The sequence below is a fragment of the Ctenopharyngodon idella genome, chromosome 21, assembly GCF_019924925.1.
Source record: "Ctenopharyngodon idella isolate HZGC_01 chromosome 21, HZGC01, whole genome shotgun sequence".
In the NCBI taxonomy this organism is placed as follows: Eukaryota; Metazoa; Chordata; class Actinopteri; order Cypriniformes; family Xenocyprididae; genus Ctenopharyngodon; species Ctenopharyngodon idella.
The window spans coordinates 70,516-91,475 of record NC_067240.1 but is presented as its reverse complement, the minus strand read 5'-3'; the positions used below and the strand labels follow the sequence as shown (position 1 = coordinate 91,475).

At 40.3% G+C, this 20,960-nt stretch overlaps 1 protein-coding gene across 3 annotated transcripts; it reads left to right on the top strand.

Moving 5' to 3' along the window:
* The first annotated feature begins 3,671 nt into the window (after positions 1–3,671).
* Positions 3,672–20,741, top strand: aff1 (AF4/FMR2 family, member 1). 3 transcript variants are annotated; one of them, XM_051878412.1, is made up of 19 exons: positions 3,672–4,031; positions 5,327–5,447; positions 8,105–8,569; positions 8,662–8,697; positions 8,768–8,851; positions 8,936–8,960; positions 9,050–9,086; positions 9,253–9,358; positions 9,484–9,960; positions 10,228–10,322; positions 10,982–11,129; positions 11,202–11,290; positions 11,373–11,436; positions 11,534–11,670; positions 14,601–14,672; positions 14,750–14,843; positions 14,922–14,956; positions 15,045–15,190; positions 19,588–20,741. In XM_051878412.1, the coding sequence occupies exons 1-19, from the start codon at positions 3,967–3,969 to the stop codon at positions 19,710–19,712; spliced, it is 2,421 nt and encodes an 806-aa protein (XP_051734372.1). In that variant the 5' UTR covers positions 3,672–3,966; the 3' UTR covers positions 19,713–20,741. The 3 variants fall into 3 exon arrangements, with proteins under 3 accessions (XP_051734372.1, XP_051734370.1, XP_051734371.1); XM_051878410.1 differs by having other exon boundaries at positions 9,047–9,086; XM_051878411.1 differs by having other exon boundaries at positions 3,673–4,031; positions 9,047–9,086; positions 11,205–11,290.
* Positions 20,742–20,960: the final 219 nt, after the last annotated feature.

Below are 20,960 nucleotides of genomic sequence, written 5' to 3'. Positions count from 1 at the left end.
GAATTATTTCTACTATGGACTGGATGGACATGTTAACTCGTGAATAACTCTTGAGCAGTTTTACAGTGGAGCCATTCCACCGGATGGGTGACATTTCTGTCCCCAGGACACTGTATAAGTATGCATAACAATTAACTCTAAAATACATTTTATTATTAAGCAAAGTGTCCTGAACATTAATCTATCTGCAAAAAAAAAAAACAGTATTAAAAACTACTGAAAACACTAAAAAAAATAGCATTTGTTACACTTGTTTTATCATGAAATATAATCATTAAAATCTTTCAGAAATCGTATTTTTTTGCATTGTTGTGTGACTCCATGCCATAATATGTTATATAAAATACACGTTTTAGTCATGTCCCCAGGTTTTCACTCAGTCCTGTTACCCTCACACATCGCCCCCTCTAAAAAACTTGGAACATGCCACACGGGAAGTTGCATCATCTGGATCTTATGCAGGCCATGAAAAGACCAAAAGTCCTCTCATTTTCATTTCTGTATAATTGATGAAATTGTAACTATGACTGAGAAGGTGAATCTCAACGTACTGTCCTGTTACCTAAATTATTTCTTAGATGTTATTTGTTTATTTTAAAAAATATTAACTTTAAGTCACTAGAATTTTCTCAGTGTCCTCAAGCTATTAGCATGTACTCCATGTGGCCATATGTCATGTATATGATCATTTTTTGCTTAAAAACTCAATCCTGTTAGTTTCAGTCCTGTTACTCATATGAAAAATAACAGGACTGAGTAAAAGTAACAGGAGTGAGTAGAGTCCTCTGTTTTGTTTATTTAATAGTGTGAATATTAGTTGATATAATACTATTCACCTGTATCGTGAGTTTTACAGTTGAAATTACTTAAATTGTAGACTTTTAGGATTAGTTTTACAATGTAAATACCATACTTGCAGGGAGCCAGTCCACCACGATGTGACAAACTTTTTGTCTTTGTCTTTCTTTTTCTTTGTGGAAGATGGAGAGAAACCATACTATGCAGTTGCCAGAAACACCCACCCATGGCACGCTGCAAAGGAAGGAGTGAAACCCGTAACCCTTTCTTTTTGACTCTCTTTCCCTCTCTATCCATCTTTCTCTCAGTACATCCCTTCAACACAGAAATCTCACACACAGCCATGTAATCTCTCTCTCTCTCTCTCTCTCTCTCTCTCTCTCGCACACACATGGACACACATTCCTGTTACTAAATTGTATTTTCTTTTCTAAAAAAATAAATAAAGTTAAACTACTGTTTTTATCAGTTTTGTTTGGTCCATCATTTATACAACTGATAAATAAATTAAATTATTAAAAAAAAAATGATACACTTGAGGCTTCTGTCTTCTTATAAATGAAAAAATGACTGTTTTTTTTATTAAAATACACCTTGCCTTAATATAAAGTGGTTTTTAGTCACGAATATCAATTATTTGAACAAATAACCAATCATTTCTGTAAAATAAACACTTTCTTGAGGTGAATACAAAGGAATTAATTGACATGCTTTTAAACATGCTTTTTAAATGGCACATGAGTTTTGGGAACAGGGCTGAGAAAACATGCATCCATCTTCTGCTTTAAAACCTTGTAAAAAATGAAATAAAGTTGCCTGAGATTGACCAATACACATTTTTGAATAGTTAAATATGTGTAGTATTAGATTCAGTGTTGAAAAACAAGATTAAAAAAAAAAAAAGTTTAATTTTGAAGAGTTACAACAAGCAAATGTCACCCATTTCGGTGGAATGGCCCAGTGACGGTTTCTGTCGATGTCTCGCCCTCTGCTGGTCTGGACTAAGAACTGCATCCGTTTGAATTCAATGACGTCGCTGTGTTTCCTGGTCAAACGCTAATAAAACAAACAAAACAACAGCGACAAAAACGGCAAATCGCGATAATTACACAAAATTCAACCTCATATATCTGTCTAATATATAATTTGTTCAGCAAGTACAAACTAAACAAACAGAAATGAGCTCACAATCATCACACTCACACAATAAGTTCTGTATAATTATTCAATCAATATCGACTCTGGTTATGAATTCGTATTTTGGGCCGACGTGATTTAAGTGAAATCACATCCAGAACAACAGCGTGATTGTGAGTGTGATATTGCTTTATATAACAGTTCAATAAACGGATGGGTTTTAAGCCACAGCAGGATAAATATTTGCGACTCCGACGTGTTTCGGTTGAGTGAATGATCCAGTAAGTGTGTTTAACTGAACTACAGCTTACAAACACAACATGTAGTCGAATATTTGACAGACTCGTACAATACTTTGTTTGGAAAAGCATACCTGTCTCGTCTTGCAGAAGAAATAGAGTAGTATGGTATAATCCGAATGGCCTCCCGAATCCGAATCCGACCGACTCCGAACTACAATCGCATTATCCCTGTCGTTTAGCCCGACTTTGCAAACTGTACGACTTAAGTAGACTACATGACATTTAAAATAACGTACTGTTTTATTCCAACTGAAAACAAACGTTTTAAGGCAATTAAACGTGACACTCATAATAACGGTCGCTTTACGGATGATGTTTTAAATGAACGTTAAATAAATGAAGCAGTGCCTTTAACTGAATTTGATTTGATTCAGAATTAAAGATGTTGTCATATTAATGTCTGTATTCTTTGTGAAAATGTCAGATCATCGTGACGTCGTTTTTTGTCATTAATTGTACTTAAGTAGGCTCTTCATAATTAGTGTTACTGTATTACAGTGCTGGGTATCTGATTACATGCAACCTGGACAAAAATTAAGTACTCGTTATTAGATTATACCTATTACATTTTAAAATACTCGTAATCAGACTACACTTATTTTTTATTGATTACATGATTACATATTATACGATGGCAGTAGCCGAAATCATTTATCATTTATTGATTCTCCCTAATTCTTCTTTTTTATCTTTTACATTTTCCTTTCTAAAAAAACCCATCACTTATAAAGTCTTCTAGTTTTGTAGAAATTGCATGGTCAAGCTATAATTACATGGAAAATCGAGAGGCCACAAAACATTTGATCACTGGATTTACAGAAATCATTTTCTCAACATCGCACATCAAATCAACTCCTGACGAACACATTAATTATTATTTGAATTATCACCAAGAGAGTCATTTAACCATGTATTGCTATCTTTCGAAGGCTTTTGTCTTTCAAACACATAAAAAACATAAAAATTATTTATTTTAGGTACATTTTTATAATTGAATTAATTATCATCTTTTCATTCAATTGCACGAACCCCCTGCAGTTCCTTCATGACCGCTGACCTAATGTAATGTTGTTGATAAAGAATGTAATATATTTTCTTTCTCAGTGTATTTTTATATAAATATGGTACAAGATTATCCTACTCAAATCAATGTGATAAACGAGTTAGCTCATAATCTAAAACTAATAAAAAAGTAGTCAGATTATATTAGCTACTTAAAATGTGTAATGAAATGGGATTACGTTACTAACTACAATTTATGTAATGTAATTTGGAATCAGTAACGGACTACAGTTTGTAAGTAATCTACACTGTGTATTATTACTAATTTATTGTAAATGAGTGTCACTGAGCTCCAGTGATGTGTTTGTTGGCGTGCGCGCTCGTGGAATAACATGCCCATAAAAGGAGTGGTGCGCCGGAACCATTTAATACTGCGCGGGGGTGCGCGCTTCACTTCATGAGATCCTGACGAATTAATGTTTACTTATTAAAATGCCTTAAAAACTCTCGAACATCAGGATTCTATAGTTTAATGTATAGTTTAATTGTGTCTGATTCAATAATCTGAAGCACCGTGCATCAGCTGTCCCGCCTCTTGAGTGGACGCGTCCGCGGAGCTCCATTCTGCGCGTGAGTTCGCTTCAGTCAAACAGCGGTTCCTGAGAGTGCGCGTGGATTTCTTCATCTGAAGTAACGTTAATGTGATAAATCGGCAGACCGTGTCGTCATGAGCGACCGAATCCCGGTGGCTCGGAGCGGACAGTACAAACCGAGAATGACCGGAGCGAGCAGGTGAGACAACTCTGTGTCTGGATGATCTCAAATGAGCGAACACATCCACAAAGTGTATAAACACTCAATAAATCCACACAGACGCATGGGAAACCGGCAAATATGGAAAAAAAAGGGTTAGAATTGAACTGACTGAAGAATAAATGACCCTTTGAATAAATTAATACAAACTAAATAAATATGAAGTGACAGCATGCGTAAATATTTACATATAAACATAAGTATGTGTTTGAATCAGATGTGTGAATCATCTACACTGAAATAATCCGATTTAAACCCTATTACTGTCAAATTTATTGTCAGTGTGTTGGTGATTTGTGTTTTGGACACACACACACACACACACACACACACACACATCCACTGTCACGAACCCTTTTACACACACACACACACACCTGCAGCAGCTGGACATATTAGACATGTGTTTTCTGTTGTGTGTGTGTTTGTGTGTGTGTGTGTGTGTGTGTGTGTGTGTATCATATACAGATGAATGAATCAGTTGAAACTTGCACACAGACTCTTATAATGATCTGACACACACATTATACAAGAGACACAAAAGTACGGTCAGCAACAGACTGTGTGTGTGTGTGTGTGTGTGTGTGTGTGTTTATATCATTGGGCTCCACTGCTTCATGTTATTAATGTGAGAGCGAGTAATGTGATGACAGATGAGGAAGAACTTGTTCTTATGGACTGAAATATGAAGTAGAATATAGTTGTTTACACAACATTAACACCGAGTTCAAACAGCGTGTCACATATTTTGTAACGGCTTCAAGTGAGAATCAGAATTTAGAATTTCAAATATTTATTTTTAATTGTTTTTTCCATTTTTAATACTATTTTTTTTTTTAAAAATGGGAATTTTCAATATAAATGGCTATAATGCTATTTTTTGCTGTATTTTATATGTGACAGACAACATGATGATGTCAGGTGTGTGTGTGTGTGTGTGTGTGTGTGTGTGTGTGAGGCGTAACAGAGAGCAGATGTTCCTGTCACACTTTTCCCGTAGGACACACACCTGAGACACGCCCTTCCCAACAAACACCACACCTCTTTGTGCTTTTGTTTTATTAACACACACACATAAACACACTCAACACACACACACACACATAAACACACACAGATCAGTTGCGGCATGTGTGTGTTTGTGAGTTTTAATGTGAATATAGTTAATTTAAGTGTCGCTCGGCACGTGGGATTATAAATAGCAGATGTATGATCATACCCTGACTCACATCAGTGTGTGTGTTGTGCGTGTGTGTGTGTGTGTTTTCCTACAGTGTGCAGATGGAGGATCGCGACGTGATGCGGCGGATGGAGAGGGAAAGGAGGAGTCAGGAGGTGCAGCAGGAGGAGATGCAGTACGACCGAATCGCTCCTCTCTTCAGCGAGCCGTTCAAGGTGACGGATCTCACCACGTGTGTGAGTGTGTGTGTGTGTGTGTGTGTGTGTGTGTATCTGTATCTGGATTCACAGATGCTGGAGTGTGTTTGTGCTCTGCAGATCTTGTGAGTGAAGTCAATCATTCTCAGTGTTTGTTGTGATTGTGTGTGTTTGACAGTCACTATATGAGCTCAAACTCTGAGTATGAACTGGTTTAGTACCAGCTGGAGTAGAGTCCGTCAGACGCAGGGCCGGTTCTAGACACTTGGAGCCCCCCCACTCCGCACCTCTCCTAATAAAAAGAACTTAAAACAAATATTATTCCTTACTTTTTTGTTTAACATCTGTTATTAAAATTTGTATATTTTTATATACACATATATATATATAATTTTTTTTTTTTTTTTGTTATATATATCAAACTTTAACTAAGGTAATATCTTATTTGTTTGTTGAGGATGCTATCATGTGTTTTTTTTTTTTTGGTAGTAATTTGTTCAGTAATGTATTTACAGTAGCCTAACACACTCACCCACTGTTTGGGATAAACTGTTTAGGCCTACAGTGAAATGAAAGAAAAGGAAAATCACTTAAGTAAATGACATCATGCCTTAATCATTTTTGGACAGGATTTCCCCCTCCTGTTGAACCAATTTAAACTATATTATCATATGTATTGCTGTGCAATACTTTAAATATTAAAAATAAAGGTTCCAAAAGGGAGATTTTACAGTGATGCCATAAAAGAACCACTTTTGGTTCCCCAAAGAAGCTTTAAGTAAACAGAAATGGAACTATTATTATTATTTTTACTTAGTGTAAAGAACATTCTAAAACAATGTAATGGAACTTTTTTTCCACAGTAAAGAAGATTTTGTGTTATGGAAAGTTTCAGTGGATTTTAAAATTTCTTCATGTAACTGCAGAAGAGTGTACTACTACTATATGGTAAAAGTGAAAGAGACAAACTACTAAACATAAATACTTAATTACTTTGAGTATTTAAATTAAATTGTACAATTATTTTTCAATAAATATAACAAAATTTATGTTTTGAAAACTAAAGGTAAGTTTTACAGTAGAACAGTAATGTGAACAGCAGAATTTAAAAGATACAGACAGTTGAGGTACTGTTTTTGAAAAAAACAAAATCATTAAAAAATAAGTACTCTAGCGCTGTAATAGCCTACTCTCTTTGACTTTGAATACGAACTTTGCTTTTACTTCAGTATCTTGGTAGTCAGCTCCAGACGCGATGTCATTCATTACGCACAAATTTAAAGTGTCTAACAGTCTGGACGCGTCGACGGCGCTCGTGCTCTTTTAAACTCATAAACCGGCAAATGATCAAACCAGAAATAACGCCGATCGACAGAACACGTTTATTTTTAGAATACATTACAATCAATCCAAAAAAGAGATGATGACAACTTGTACACCTATATTACGAACTGCACTTCTTTGCGTGCCTGTAAAACCTTTCGCTTTGCACCCCACGAAGGATGTTTGTTTCGACTCAATCATTATTCAGTGACTTAAAGGTGCTCTATGTAAGTTTTTGACTGTACTAAAGCATAAAAATACCATAATATGTTTGCAGATATTTATTAAACATGCTGAGTTCACATACTCGTTTCTCTGAGAACCATTGCTACAGCCAGTTATTTTACTTTGAAATTTGCGTTCTGTGTCAGAATTTCTGTTTTTGTTTCGTTGCCAATTTACCTAATAGTATTTTGCCACCCCGGGTTCCCAGTTGGTGGAAAACACATGCAGCGAATTGCAGCAATGGAAGCCAGCGAACAAACTGGGTCAGAGATCACAGATTCTACTCATCTAAAAAGCCTCATCATCCATCTAAAAATCTCTATGAACGGAGGTATATTAAAACACGATATCAACTCATCATAAATCAATAAATCATCTTACAGTGTGTAAGTCTCCTTGCCTTCCAATGTCAGTTGAGCTCGCTCCTGTTGCGTGTCTTCAAACTGGCAACCCGCGAGAGGAGGAAGGGGTGGGGCAAACAATATTTTGAGTTTGGACTGCAGTACTCATTTCAACCACTAGCTGTCATTCTTACATAGAGCACCTTTAAAGTCAGTCAGCTGCAGAAAAGTTGCATTTTCGTAACTTTTTTTCATGTATTCAGAAGGTAGGACCCACTTTGATATGGTGACAGTAGTTGGTTTTATTACTGGTGAGAGTCACTGTGAGTTCATCCATATCCAATGGAAAAAGAGCCTAGTATTTTGCTAGGGGGATGTTACAGTAATGGAGGCCCCTCCTCCATGCCCGAGGCCCTATGCCTATAGGTAGCGCCGAGCAGATGCTGAAATCCTTCTGTAATAAATTCAGATATTTTTAGTGCCAAATCTCAAGTTTCGAATATGTAGTTTTATTTTGTATAAAAAATATTTTCTGGTGTGCAATGGTAAGCTTTGAGTTCTTCAGACTCTTGAGCTCATGTTGTGCTGATGAGAGTGAGTGTCGAGCGACTCGTTTGTGTTCAGACTGTCCTGTCATTTCAGCATCTGTCGACGAACAGTGTGGAGAGATTCTTCCTTTCATTATCTTTATAATTTCCTTCTTTTTGTCCTTGACCTGATTCCTGGGGGGAACTCGATTTCTCATGACACCCTTTCTAACCGCACAAGTATCCTTTGTCTTTCCAGAGAATCAAAGGCGATGAGCTGTCGAGTCTCATCCAGAGGATGCTGGGTAATTATGAGGATGGATCTGATGACCTTTGCTCTGGTGTGGACAGATCAGAGGCATCTCTCGCTGCTCCTGCGAGCGCGTCCGGCCCCGTCCCTCCTCCAGGTGAGCGCTGGGACAGTCTGCCGGCCCTCCGTCCCCCCGCGGAGCCGCTGTCCCCTCTGCAGTCCAGTGACTCGGACGGCGGCGCGTCTCCAGAGCGCGGCAGCCGCAGGCTAGACGTCCCGCCGCTGACGCTCACGCTCCCGCTGAATTTGCACTGTAAACCGGCAAACGTCAAGAAGCCCACAGCGTATGTGAGGCCGATGGACGGTCAGGATCATGTGACCAGCGATTCTCCACAACTGAAGGCCTCACCAGAGCACTTACAGGACCTGAAGGAGAGCAGCAAACCAAACCTTCCCCCGCTGCAGTCTGTTGACGTGAGTGTTTACCTGCAGATCGTCATGGTAACCAAGCTAGTGTATGTTTGCCGAATGTTTTATTATCCTCATGTGACTCTGTCCGTCCGCAGGTCGTGTCTGGTGGGCGAGTGGAGGACATTCTGCAGGTCAGTTGAGTTTGGGACAGTCTTGTTTGGTAGGAGAGCTGTAGGATCTCAATGTCTCTCTGGCACACAGGAAATGACCTCATGGCCTCCACTGTTGACGGCCATTTGTACTCCAAGCAGAGCCGAGCCGCCAAAGTTCGTCTCCACTAACGAGGTTAGAGCAGAATAATTGGTTCTTATTGAAACTCCAGCGTATTTTAAGTCCTTCATCCCAACTCATTCACTGCTGCTTTGACAGGAGTCGCATGGATTCACGGCTCTCAGTAAGTGTGTGTCTGTTTGTGTGTGTGTGTGTGTGTATTGTGGTGGTCTGTTTATGTGCTTTTAATTAGTTGTTGTTCTTCATTAGAAGCTCATGAATCATCAGATGGTGTTCAGCTGGAACCGCAGTGAGTATCACATCAGATCTCTGCGTCTCTAATTCTGTTCTGTCATCATTTACTCACCTGTGTGACTTTCTTACATTATACAGAAGGAGATGTTCAGCAGAATGTTTACTTGACTCATGTGTGTGTGTGTGTGTGTGTTTGTGTGTGTGTGTGTGTGTGTTTGTAGAGGAGGTTCCAGCAGCTCCAGTGACTCTGACAGCAGTTCAGACACTGACAGTGAGAACAACAACAGCCCAGATCAACCAGCAGCTCATGAACCATCACACACACAGGTACACACACACACACACACACACACACACATTACATATTGTCATATTCTTATGATGAGATTCATTGAACAACAAATTAACATCCTAACACCTCTCTGTGTGTGTGTGTGTGTGTGTGTGTTTAGACACAGAAAGGGAGTGACTGGCAGTTGGGAAGATGGTTAGAAAGCAAGGAGAACCAGCACCAGCAGAGCCCTGGCAGCCCATATGATGTCATCAAGCCCAACTCCCATGATTCCGCTGGACGGACAGAGGCTGCAGGTCAGCAGGGTTGCTATAGTAACCCGACTGACAGCGGCAAAACGTCTGATCACAGACAGACTGTGGGAAACACGTCCACGTGTGAGAGTCTGCTGTTAGGAAGCACATGCGTGGAAATTTCCCAGCGTGATGAAAATACTACCACGCGCAGATTGAAACACAAGAAAACAACACGTGACACAGAGCAGAAGAGAACAACAACAGACAACAAACAAACAGATGGGAAACAGACGCGTCAGCCGCTGCTGGTGAAGATTCAGCTGAACCTGCTCTCCAGAATCCCTCGGGAGCCCAAAGCAGTCCGACGCCGAACCAGCCTGACGTCCGGGCGCAAGAGAGCCGTGAGCTGAACTTTGACCCTTCTCACCCTGATTGTGATGACAGGATCATCAGCCAATCAAACCTGCACTAATAACCCTAATGAGATAATAACTAATAATTAGTCCTAACCTGGTTTCGCAGAGCAGTAGATGAATAACAACCATTTCAAAATATCTTTATAAAATCAATTATCTCAAAATCAGATGTTCACATGATTTTATTATATGTGTGTGTGTGTCTGTTGTGTGTGTATTTGTCTATGTGTGTGTGTGTGTGTGTGTCTGCAGGCAGAGAGGGATGAAAAGTCTCCAAAGAAGAAACAGAAACTGGAAAAAAAAGGAAAACAGTCTTTCTCGTCTCAGCACAGCCTCCACCGATCAGAGTGAGTCCCCGTCAACCCACCGCCAATCAGAGCCTGAGATCTTCTGCCTCTCTGAGGGTGTTTTGTGAGGCTGCACACAGATAGTCACCACATCTCCAAAATTAATTTAACACAAGACCACTCAAAACTTTCTTTCCATCTAAATAGAAATGTATTAGTTTGTAAATTATGTAAAAACATTGTGTTTCTATTAATTACTACAAAGTTTTGAAAGATTTCTTCAGTGTATTTGAGCAATCAGATCTGTCAAGTGTCCTGTAAATAATAATGATAATAGCAATAGTTTTGATGATGATGATTGGACGTCTGTGGTTAAACTAAGGGAACTACAGGCATGTCTGTAATTGGCTACAGAGCTCAACGCTGGAAAAACACGTTGTAAATAGAAACACAAACACTCACGGGAGCGTTTTAAAGCAGAACGGCAGATATCGTCAATTTAAATGAATTCAATTTAAAATTCAAATAAATCTCACCGAAATATTTTCAATGCAGGAAAAACCCTGCATCTTTCTTTACAGAATATCAGTGTCATTTATTGTGATCTAATGCAGTGACGTTCAGACATGCGCTCATGTGACGTTAGCATGCGGTGGAAAGTACCTGAAGTCCCTGTTGACCCTGATCACTCTCTCATCACTCTCGCACGTTTCCATCAGAGCCGGCAGGAACAGCGACAGCACGACGATGAAGAGGAGGAAGAGTGTGAAACACAGCTCAGGTTTTCTTCAGGACGCATCAGGACACAAGCGTCCATCCGCAGCGGCTCCTGACAGCCAGCCGAGGACAGCAGAGGCTCATGGGAAGGTGCTGTAGATCGTTTACACCTTCGTTTTCAAGCTGTTGTGGCGTGACTCGTAAAGAACTGTTTTTATTCAGCAGAAATCCTGCAAGAGCCGCAACGTCCTGCCGGAGAAAACGTGTCCTCCTGCAGCCGAAGCACGAGCGCTGCTGCCGCCCGACCGCAGGTGTGCCGCTCACGTCCATCTTGTCTATTACTTAAACATTAACCAGTGTGAAACTCTTTGACCTCTGACCTCTGATTCCCAGGCAGCGCTCCGTGGAAGATCATCTGAAGGAAGCCAAAAAACTGAAGCATAAAGCAGACGCTACGGTGTTTATAAAGCCTTTGATTTTCCTCCCCGACCCCTGACCCCTGTGTACAGTGAGTTCCACTCCTGGATCTGACAACTTTTCTTGATGTTTCTCAGCCGGATAAGACGGCTAAAGCCCTCAGCTATCTGGAGGCTGCGCTGGCATTCGTGGAGAGCGCCGTCGCCATGGAGACGGAGCCACAGACGCCCAAATCCGCCTACACCATGCTCTCTGAGACTCTGGATCTGATCAGGTGTGAAGTTCAGTTCAGTTCACTTCAAGTTTATCATAATATTGCAGCTTTACAGGAAATGTTACAGTTGATGAAGTGTTCAGTTATATTCAGTCAGAGACGAGTGTGTCACAGTAACGTTCATATGATATACAGATGTAATATAATACAGGTTATGGGTGAGTTAACATCGTATTCAGTTAAGCAGACATAATGAACATGTTAGGCAGCAATTACAACTTGTGCTCGTTATGATTACAGAATTAGGATAATAATTGAAAGTTATGTATGTTGGTCCAGAGTTGCCGTCATCTGAATTCTTCTCAACTGACCATATGCACGGTTACTTCCTGGTTGTCGTTAAGCCAGCTTGGGCGTTTCCGATGAACTGTTAGCTGATCATTCTGTACTCGCTGTACATCGACACAACACCATCAGTGTTTGACTTTTTAATGTTGTATTTATATTTTAATGCAGTTATCACACTTGCCTAATTTGCCAATAAACCAGTTTTATTGATTGCAATAAAGTCTGTAATTAGACATGCACACTCTACATTTCTCCAGCACTTAAAACGTTATTTTTAATGTCATGACCAAAAACATTGTTTATCCTTCTGAGATCGTCCTCAGTTGTAAAACCGAATGTTTCAAGATGTAGGAAATCCAACATTTGATAGAAAACACTTTTATTTAAAAATAAAATAGACGTTAATTATAACCATCAGATGGCGGCAGAGCAGTATTACTGGCTCATATTAGCCATTTCCTGTAATAGTTTTTAACTCAGTTTTTCTTTTGATTAAATATTAAACATTATAAAATCTCTAGGTTTAAAAATACATTTGGTCAAGGTGAAGTATGAAATACTCACAAAATTTCATGAAAAACAATAACTTTTCATGTGAATGAATTACACAGAAAGCGAGCACCGCTCTCCCTTTATAATCACTGAAGCTGTCAGTCAGTGCAGCACAAGCTTGTGAAAACTCACATTTTATTCAATGAATCTAACTAAAGTGCACAATAAATCTTTAATTTACAGTGTGTTGACGCTTTTTTACACACGAAAGCGTGAAAACTGATGGTCGAATTGAATTTTGCTGAGGAGGAACTGAGGGACACGTCTTTTTTATGTCGTCTTACATTTGAATAGCTAAATTAACTCTAGGCCTAACTATTTAAAGGTGGACTCAGTAGTATTTCAAACACACTGTTTGGAAGTTAGTCGGGCCGACACCAACAACAAACGTGTAACCAATCAGCATTAGGGGGCGTATGGCTGTCGAGGAGATAGAACGAGCAAGAGGGAGATTTGAAAATAATTTTTTAAAAAAACTGCAGAACGAGAGATGGGACACAATACAAAACAGCTCAAAAGAATATCACTGGAATAAAGGTTTATGACTGGGCAAGCGCTTTAGGACCGCGTTTATATTAGAAAAGTTTTCCAGCGCTGGAGAGAGCTAAGAGGAAGGCCTGAAAACAGACCCGGAAGCTGCTTTGATTCCTTCTCATGTAACACTATGTTTTGATTGTCTGGAGCTGCTGTGCTGTTTGCGACTAACAACAAACACTTTGTAATCACTCTTGTGTACTGTACGTTCATTTTTTGTGCTTCCTTGTTGTTCGTTTATCATCTGCGCTTTATTTTTCGTGAAGCATTTTGTTGCGCGTCAGCTGTGATAAACAGACATCCACTCGCATTGCGTGTGTAACGGTGGCCAGATAGTGAGAGTTTTGTTGTTAAACTACTGCACACTGACAGCTGCTAGAGAATGAGGTGTTTAGCATCATTGGTAGTGCACTCGCCTCTCATGCCAGCAGCGATCAGGGTTCAAGACCGACTCGGAGCAGGGTGGTTAGGATTGGAGTGTGAGTTTTGGAGGCGGAGCAATGAAGAGAGGGGTGGGTTTGTTTGGGTTGATTTCAAATATCATCAGTGTCCAACAGCGTTGTTCAAAATATGCTTACCGCACCTTTAAGTGACTATATTCTGATTATAAACTAAGGCCCTGTTTACAGCTGGTATTAAGATGCGTTTTGGTCGATCGGATCAGGTGCAAAGGGGGTGTAAAATGCTTTGAGCTTGTCCACTTTCGATCACTTCCAGAGGTAGTTGAAAATGCATTCGACCGGATTGCTTTCGTAGTGTAGACACTCATGTGGTCAAATGCGTTTGAACAGCTTCTAAAAGACCCACTACTGACCTAATGCGTGAACATTATGGGAAGCACTCTAGCCAGATGGGATTTAAACTTTGTCAGCTAAAGACCCAAGTTTGGTTTGAAGATGAAAAACGCACCAAGCACAATGTTCTCTCACCATTCCTGATTTATGTCACAGTGTTCAGCGTGGTCTTGCGGCTGTCAGAACAGAAACAAAAGCTGCTGCTCTCCGTATGTTTTTCTGTTGTCTCCAGTCACGTTCATATGTACATTGCGTGAGCTTATTTTGTCCATTAGATCGAAAGATCTGAAAAAAACCCATACATTTACCCACCCATAGATCCTCACCGCAAAGAAATCAGGACAGGAGTGGTTGAAAGTGGACAAAAGAGGTGTAAACGGGAATGTGTCTCCCTCGTCCGCTTGTGATCCGATTGACCATCTTAATACCAGCTGTAAGCAGGGCCTAAGTATTACACTATTGATGCTGTTAAAGCTACCTCAGGACATTGAAGATACAGTCACACCAACAAGTGACATTTCACCGGAAGTTTTCCAGCTGGTTTATATTATTGCGGAAATTCTTATGAACGTTCAGTGCGTATGGTCAGTTGTCTGTGTTGGCTGAAATCATTGCAAAGGCTAATTTAAACTGGAGCTGCGCAGTCTAAAGAATTAGTGTAGCTGCTGTTCATAGCAGGTGATCATGTAATGATCGCACTAATTTATCAGATATAACTGTAGCGTGAGGACGGATGATGATGATGTTTTTGTGTCTGTTCAGGTTTATACTCAAACTGAAGAACTACACGGATCCTTCGGCCGTGGCTCATGAGAGGGATTTCTTCATCCTGTGGTGAGAGCAGCGCACAGCAGAGACACAGACGTGTGTGTGAATCAGCATCAGTCAGTGAATGTGTGTTTGTTCTGCAGTCTGCGCTGCCAGTCTCTGCTGCAGATGGCCATGTTCCGCTACAGACGGGATTCAGCGCTGCGATACTCGCGGACGCTCGCCGATCATTTCAGAGTGTGTGTCTTTAGTGTTTCTGTGTCGTTTCTTCTCACACTCATTCAGACTCTCGCCTCACCGTCTGTTTATTTTCAGAGCTCATCATGGTCTGCATCTCCCGCCGTGTCCAGGTTAGTGTCCTCATCACACCCCAGTGATTCACAATGATGATGCATTTCCTGCTCTTCACCGGCTGCTCTCTGTGATTGGTCCCTGCAGGAGTTCCTCAGCGGCCGCCGGCAGCTCGCTCGTCATTCCTCAACCTGTCCAGCAGGCAGCGGCGTCTTACGTCAGCATTACGGCGCTCTTCCTGAGCGCTCACGAGACGTGGGAGCAGGCCGATGATCTCACAGACTCGGGCAGTGGTAAGAAGGGTCAAGGGTCACAGGAAGCTGAGCTAAATCTGTCTTTATGATTGTGTTTGTCCACACTTGGAAAGAAGCAAAAAAGAAACTTCTGTTTCAAACACATACTGAGTTCATGAAAGGTTCAGTGTTAGTAGGGATTAAAATATTAATCCTGCTGCTTTGACGCGTGTCTGGTGTGGGAGTGGCACTGGTTAGTTATAGAAAGGTTGAGGAAAGGAGCTGCTAAATCTTCAGCCTCTGGGGAATCACCCGTTTTAAACAAAAGCCGAACAGAGCAGTAGCCCCTCACTGCAGAACACTCGAGATCCAGGGGGCGGAGTTGGGTAGGTTAAGGAATATGTAAAGTGGGAGGAGTTGGATCTAGATCCCTGCCCCCTGGATCTTGTGCTCTGCAGTGAGGACTATCTCGAACAGAGGAGAGTCTGCTGGTGAAAAGAGCTCGTAATCAACATTAGAATCAACATTAGTTTGGCTTTCAGAGATGGCGGGAACTGAGGGATCTGATATACTGTAAAAGCGACGCAGAGATGATGATGTTTTTATTTCTCAACAGATGAGTAAGGTGTTTTATTAACAGATTGTGAAGATCATTTCATTATGGTTGTGCTGGAATTTATTTTCAAGGAAGTACCGTGTCTGTTAATGGGTAAAGCTACAGTAACGTCTTCAGCTAGTCAGCTTGAGATCCTTTCCGTCTAAACTGGTTATATCTCTTAAGCCTAGTAGTTCTTGTTTTATGAGCAGTAGGATAATCATATTCATCCGCACAGAGCCGAAGTACAACCAAAACAATGTTCTTCCGCAAAATACATGCAGTTTTGCCAAAAGTTACTTTGTGTACCTTTAATGTCAAATCAGATTTATTTGTATAGTGTCTTCCATAATACATATGGTTTCAGAGCAACTTTAAAGGGGTGGTTCACTGTTTTTTTTCTAGGCTTGATTGTGTTTATGGGGTGCAGTTTAACATCTTAATGCTTCTTTTTTTAATAAAACACAGTATTTTTCATATATTTTACCTTTATTCTAGACTGCTGTCTCCATTGTCATTAGAACGGCCGGTTTGACTTCCTGGTTCTATGATACCACTCCCTTCGAAATACGTGCTAAGATTGGTTAACTGGCCCAGTGTATTGTGATTCGCTGAAGCGCCCGGAAACGCCACGCCCCTTACCATTAGTTGTTACATGTGCTTCGGTGGAAATGTAAATAATGGCGTCTATATTGCTGTATCAAATTAAGCCCGAATCAGACCCAGATAGCAGTAATGATGAAGAGGGTCAAGCAGAACCTCTGCAAGCACGGCTTTTAAAGGACGTTTCTGAATGGTAAGTATTTCCGTTTGTATTTGTGTCAAAGTGTTTAGATATGCTGTCACTTGAAAATTTTACTGCTGTTTGTTAGCTTTCAATATACGGTTTTATTCTGATTAAAGTTGTACTGTAGCCGAATACATGACTGAGTAGTAGCATTTTTGTAAAGATATAAACGATACCTTTACAAAAATGCTACTACTCAGTCATGTATTTGGCTACAGTAAAGCTTTAATTTATAGCATGAACAACTGTTTGTCTATGAACATAGAAGTTTGTTGGTGTTTGTTGGCATTTGTTGGAGAAGTATGCAGTAGAATTTAGTTAACTGGCTAGCGAAGCAAAAACGCATTGGTACGCATAGCCTTTGTGCAAATCCAGCATTGAACTCGTGTAGATTCTGGAAGCTGTCTTCCGCACCACATCCAGTGTAGAAAATATCACTGATTATAATGGGTTCTGTTATCTGTTGGGCTACTTTGTTGCGTGTTCCCGTGGGCAGGGTTTATGTTAATTGCAGGGTTTATGATGTCACCAACCTGGGAAGAAGCTCGTTGTAGGCCAAATCGGTCGGTTTTGTAAACTGCCATAACTTTAAAAGACAATATCACCGTTTGCATTGAATTTTGAGCGTTGTAACTTTGCAGATGTTGTTTATGCTCAAGCAGCAACATTACACACTCACTAAAGTTAAAAAAGTGAAATCGCAATGAACCACCCCTTTAAAGAAAATCATGATGTTAATGTTTGTAATGTTATAATAGATCAGAGCTGGATGATTGGATAGTTTACATTTGGAGACAATGTACAAACCATCAGATTTGTTGTTAAGTACATATTTTCAGTTCTAATTTTTTGTGTTTGACACATTCAGATGCTCTGAACTCGGTGCATACACACAGATATTTGTCATGTGTCTTTCACATTTGTCTGGTTTTTGAGCCTGTCAGATTGATTGATGTTAATGATTAAAATGCATGTCGAAATTAACAAATTAATCACACAGATTTTTATATATATATATATATATATATAATAAATCTGTGTGATTAATCAGCGATCGATCAGGCATAACATTATGATCATCTTCCTAATATTGTGTTGGTCCCCCTTTTGCTGCCAAATCAGCCCTGACCCGTCGAGGCATGGACTCCACTAGACCCCTGAAGGTGTGCTGTGGTATCTGGACCAAGATGTTAGCAGCAGATTCTTTAAGTCAGTGGTTGGCAACAGGCGGCCTGTGGGCCAAAAGTGGCCCACCAGCAATAATATCTGCCCCCCATCCACAGCCAGATTATTTTGATAGCGGCTGGTTCCGAAATAGATCTTCATCTCGTGGTGATGTCTAATATTATCATCGTGTCTACACAAGACTTTTTTCGCGTCGCACCGCGCCGCAACAGCTGTCTACACTTAACGCAACAAACTGACGGTTGCAAAGCACTTGGACTATGTCAGAAATAGAACAGGGAATCCGTTTACTGTCAGGAATGTGTTGTCGCGTCGCGCCGCATCCAGTGTAGACAATATCACTGATTAAAATGGGTTCTATTCTCTTTTGACGCGTCACATCGCGCCGCCCGCGTCCGGTGTAGACACAGTGTTATATTCTTTGAAAACAGCGACAACTTCGTTGCAGATAAGACACACCGGCTTTGCATTCACAAAATAGGTAGGACTAGGATGAACGCATAGTTGTCTTTTCTTGTATGTCCTATTTTCGCTGTCAACTTTCCTCTTTAGACTCTTTGATAGTGCCATTTTCTCTCACCAGCTAGCTTATATGTTAACATCACTCTGCACACGACGTAATAGCGTACCTCCAGCACACAAACGATTAAAAAAATTGAGTTTAGTACGTGAGGATGCTAAGGAATAATTCTGAGTGTAAACGTAGGCTACGTCGAATAATTATTACAATAAATTAGGATCCATTGTGTAACAAGCAAATTAAAGTGTTACACATTTATTATTCACAATATGGAAAGAGGAAATAAAACATAGTTCGTTAAGAGCATGACTCAAACATGCCATTAATGGGCTTATTCAAGTACTCTTTTATTTTTATCCATTCCTCATCTCCCACATATGTGTGTGTTTTAGCAAGGTGGTCTGTGTTGCAAGTTGGTGAATGAAGATAATTGCCAGGTTATGTGTCACTACTCTACTTTATTAATTTATCCAGTGTAAAACCCGGACACCGCCACACAAATGTGGCTTTTTGTTAATGACTGTTCACAGCTCAATACCAGTTACAAAAGACACTGTAACAGTCTGTCACAGGCAATTCTAGTTGCATTTTTCCATCAATTAATTTCTTAAACTATCCTTTGACTATGTGCTGGCCTGCCATCTAGTGGGGAAATGTTTTTTTGGCCCCATGCCAAACTTACTTGCCGACCCCTGCTGTAAATCCTGTAAGTCTTGAGCTGGAGCCTCCATGGATCGGACAGCACATCCCACAGATGCTCGATTGGATTGAGATCTGGGGAATTTGGAGGCCAAGTCAACACCTCAAACTCGTTGTTGTGCTCCTCAAACCGTTCCTGAACCATTTTGGCTTTGTGGCAGGACACATTATCCTGCTGAAAGAGGCCACAGCCACCAGGGAATACCGTGATAAATAAGTATTGAAATTTTTCAGAAATTCTTTGCAGAGCTGGTGAGTGGAGCATGATCGTATACTGTACATATACTGTGTGTGTGTGTGTGTGTGTGTGTATTTCACAAGTTCACACTTACATATAATTAAGTAGAGTAAAGGTTATGCGTATTTGGCTCAGAGCTCAGAATTTTGGCCTGAACCGAGAGTGCTCCCCCCGGTTGAGATAGGAATAGTTAGGACTAGAAGTGAGGAGATGGGGTGGTGGAGGGATGCTGATAAAGTGTCAACAAACAGAGGTAAGTCTGTTGTATATATACCTCTTATCATTGACTGAGTTGATTAACTGAATGCGCTCCTCTTTTGTTAATTATCTGAACATGCTCCTCCCGAACTTTGTTAATAAAACATCATATAGCGATTGTGTGTGTGTGTATATAGTGAGTGTGTGTGGTTGACAGCAGTGTTGTCTTCTGCAGGTTTGCTGCGAGAGCTGGATTCAGCCGTCGGTCCTCTCAGTCTGACGGCCTCCATGAGCTCATTAGTGACATATGTGCGTCACGGCCTCCACTGGATCAGACGCGACACGCAGAACTCGCTCTGATCACTCGCCGTCATGAGCAACAGGAGCGTCACATGATTCAGAGGAGAATGAAGGATTCTGGGAAGATGCGGCAGCTTTTATTCACAGATGCAGAGAGATTGATCATCTCGTCTGATCGACTAGCGGCTCATGAAACTATCATTCTGAAACTTCTTCAGCACTGAACAAACCCGTGTCACGTCCTGCTCATCAGTCATGTGACGACGCAGTTCTGCTGCTGAACTCCAAGTGCCTTTGTTTTGTATTTTCTTAGGGTTAGTTGATCAGATCAAGAGTGTCGAGAATTGCAATGAAAATGTTTTTGATTTCAAGTATTTATATCATCACGTGACCTTTGACCCATTAGAGAAACAGTGGAAGTCACAGAAAATGATGCAGCAGTTGTTTGTATGTACAGCCGATGGGCCTGACCTCTGGAGCTTTTCCCATGATTGTCTCTATTAATGTTGATATGTTTGTGCAAGATCGTTTAGGTTTATTTTTTTGCGGTGGGGGAAGGGATTATTTATTTGTGTTAGTAGATATTTCTAATATCATTTTTGATCAAGCGCAGAAATGATTTTCTGAACAGGCGATTGATTGGTTGCTTGTTCTAGATACTGACTCCTCATTGGCACTTTTTAAATTGAGCACTAAGTATTTCCTGTTTCCATCAGTATTTCCTCTTCCTCTTAATCTTGGTCCAGAGCAGCAGATGTTGATCGACACCCAGACTATGATTTCATTTATTTTCAGAGAACTCTGAAAGATTAAAATACTGTCGAAATGGACCATCAAAATTAAACTATTTGTATTCTTTTCTACCCCTCGATTGTGCAGTGGGAGTTTGGGTTGGTTTTCTACAACCTTATCAAATCTCATAAAGAGCAGAAGTCTAATTTGATTAACTGACGAATCTTAATTGAAAATGTGTTTGTGCGTCACATTGTGTTTGTGAAAAATTGTTCCCTTTTTTCTGGTGACTGAGTTCAGCTGACGGACTCAGGATCCATTTGGATTTGAATTGAATTAAATCTTTATTATCCTTTATTATCTGTTCTCGTTTGTCTTTGGCACCTCACAGCTTATTCATAACAAAAATATATTATCCACAAAAATCAACAATTATTCAATAAACCAACTGACAGTGAGACGAAGGATCTCTTAAATATTTTTCGTTGATTTTCATACGTGCCTTTCTGATGCAGTAAAGTGTGTGAGATCATGTACTGTCACTGTAAATGTTTGCTGTATCTGTCGTAAGGTCTT

Bases quoted from the DNA above. Each gene is read 5' to 3' on its own strand.
- aff1 (XM_051878410.1), top strand. From the start codon at position 3,967: ATGAGCGACCGAATCCCGGTGGCTCGGAGCGGACAGTACAAACCGAGA. The intron at 5,448-8,104 runs GTGACGGATCTC...TTGTCTTTCCAG, and splicing joins TCTTCAGCGAGCCGTTCAAG to AGAATCAAAGGCGATGAGCT. The intron at 8,698-8,767 runs GTCAGTTGAGTT...TCTGGCACACAG, and splicing joins GAGTGGAGGACATTCTGCAG to GAAATGACCTCATGGCCTCC.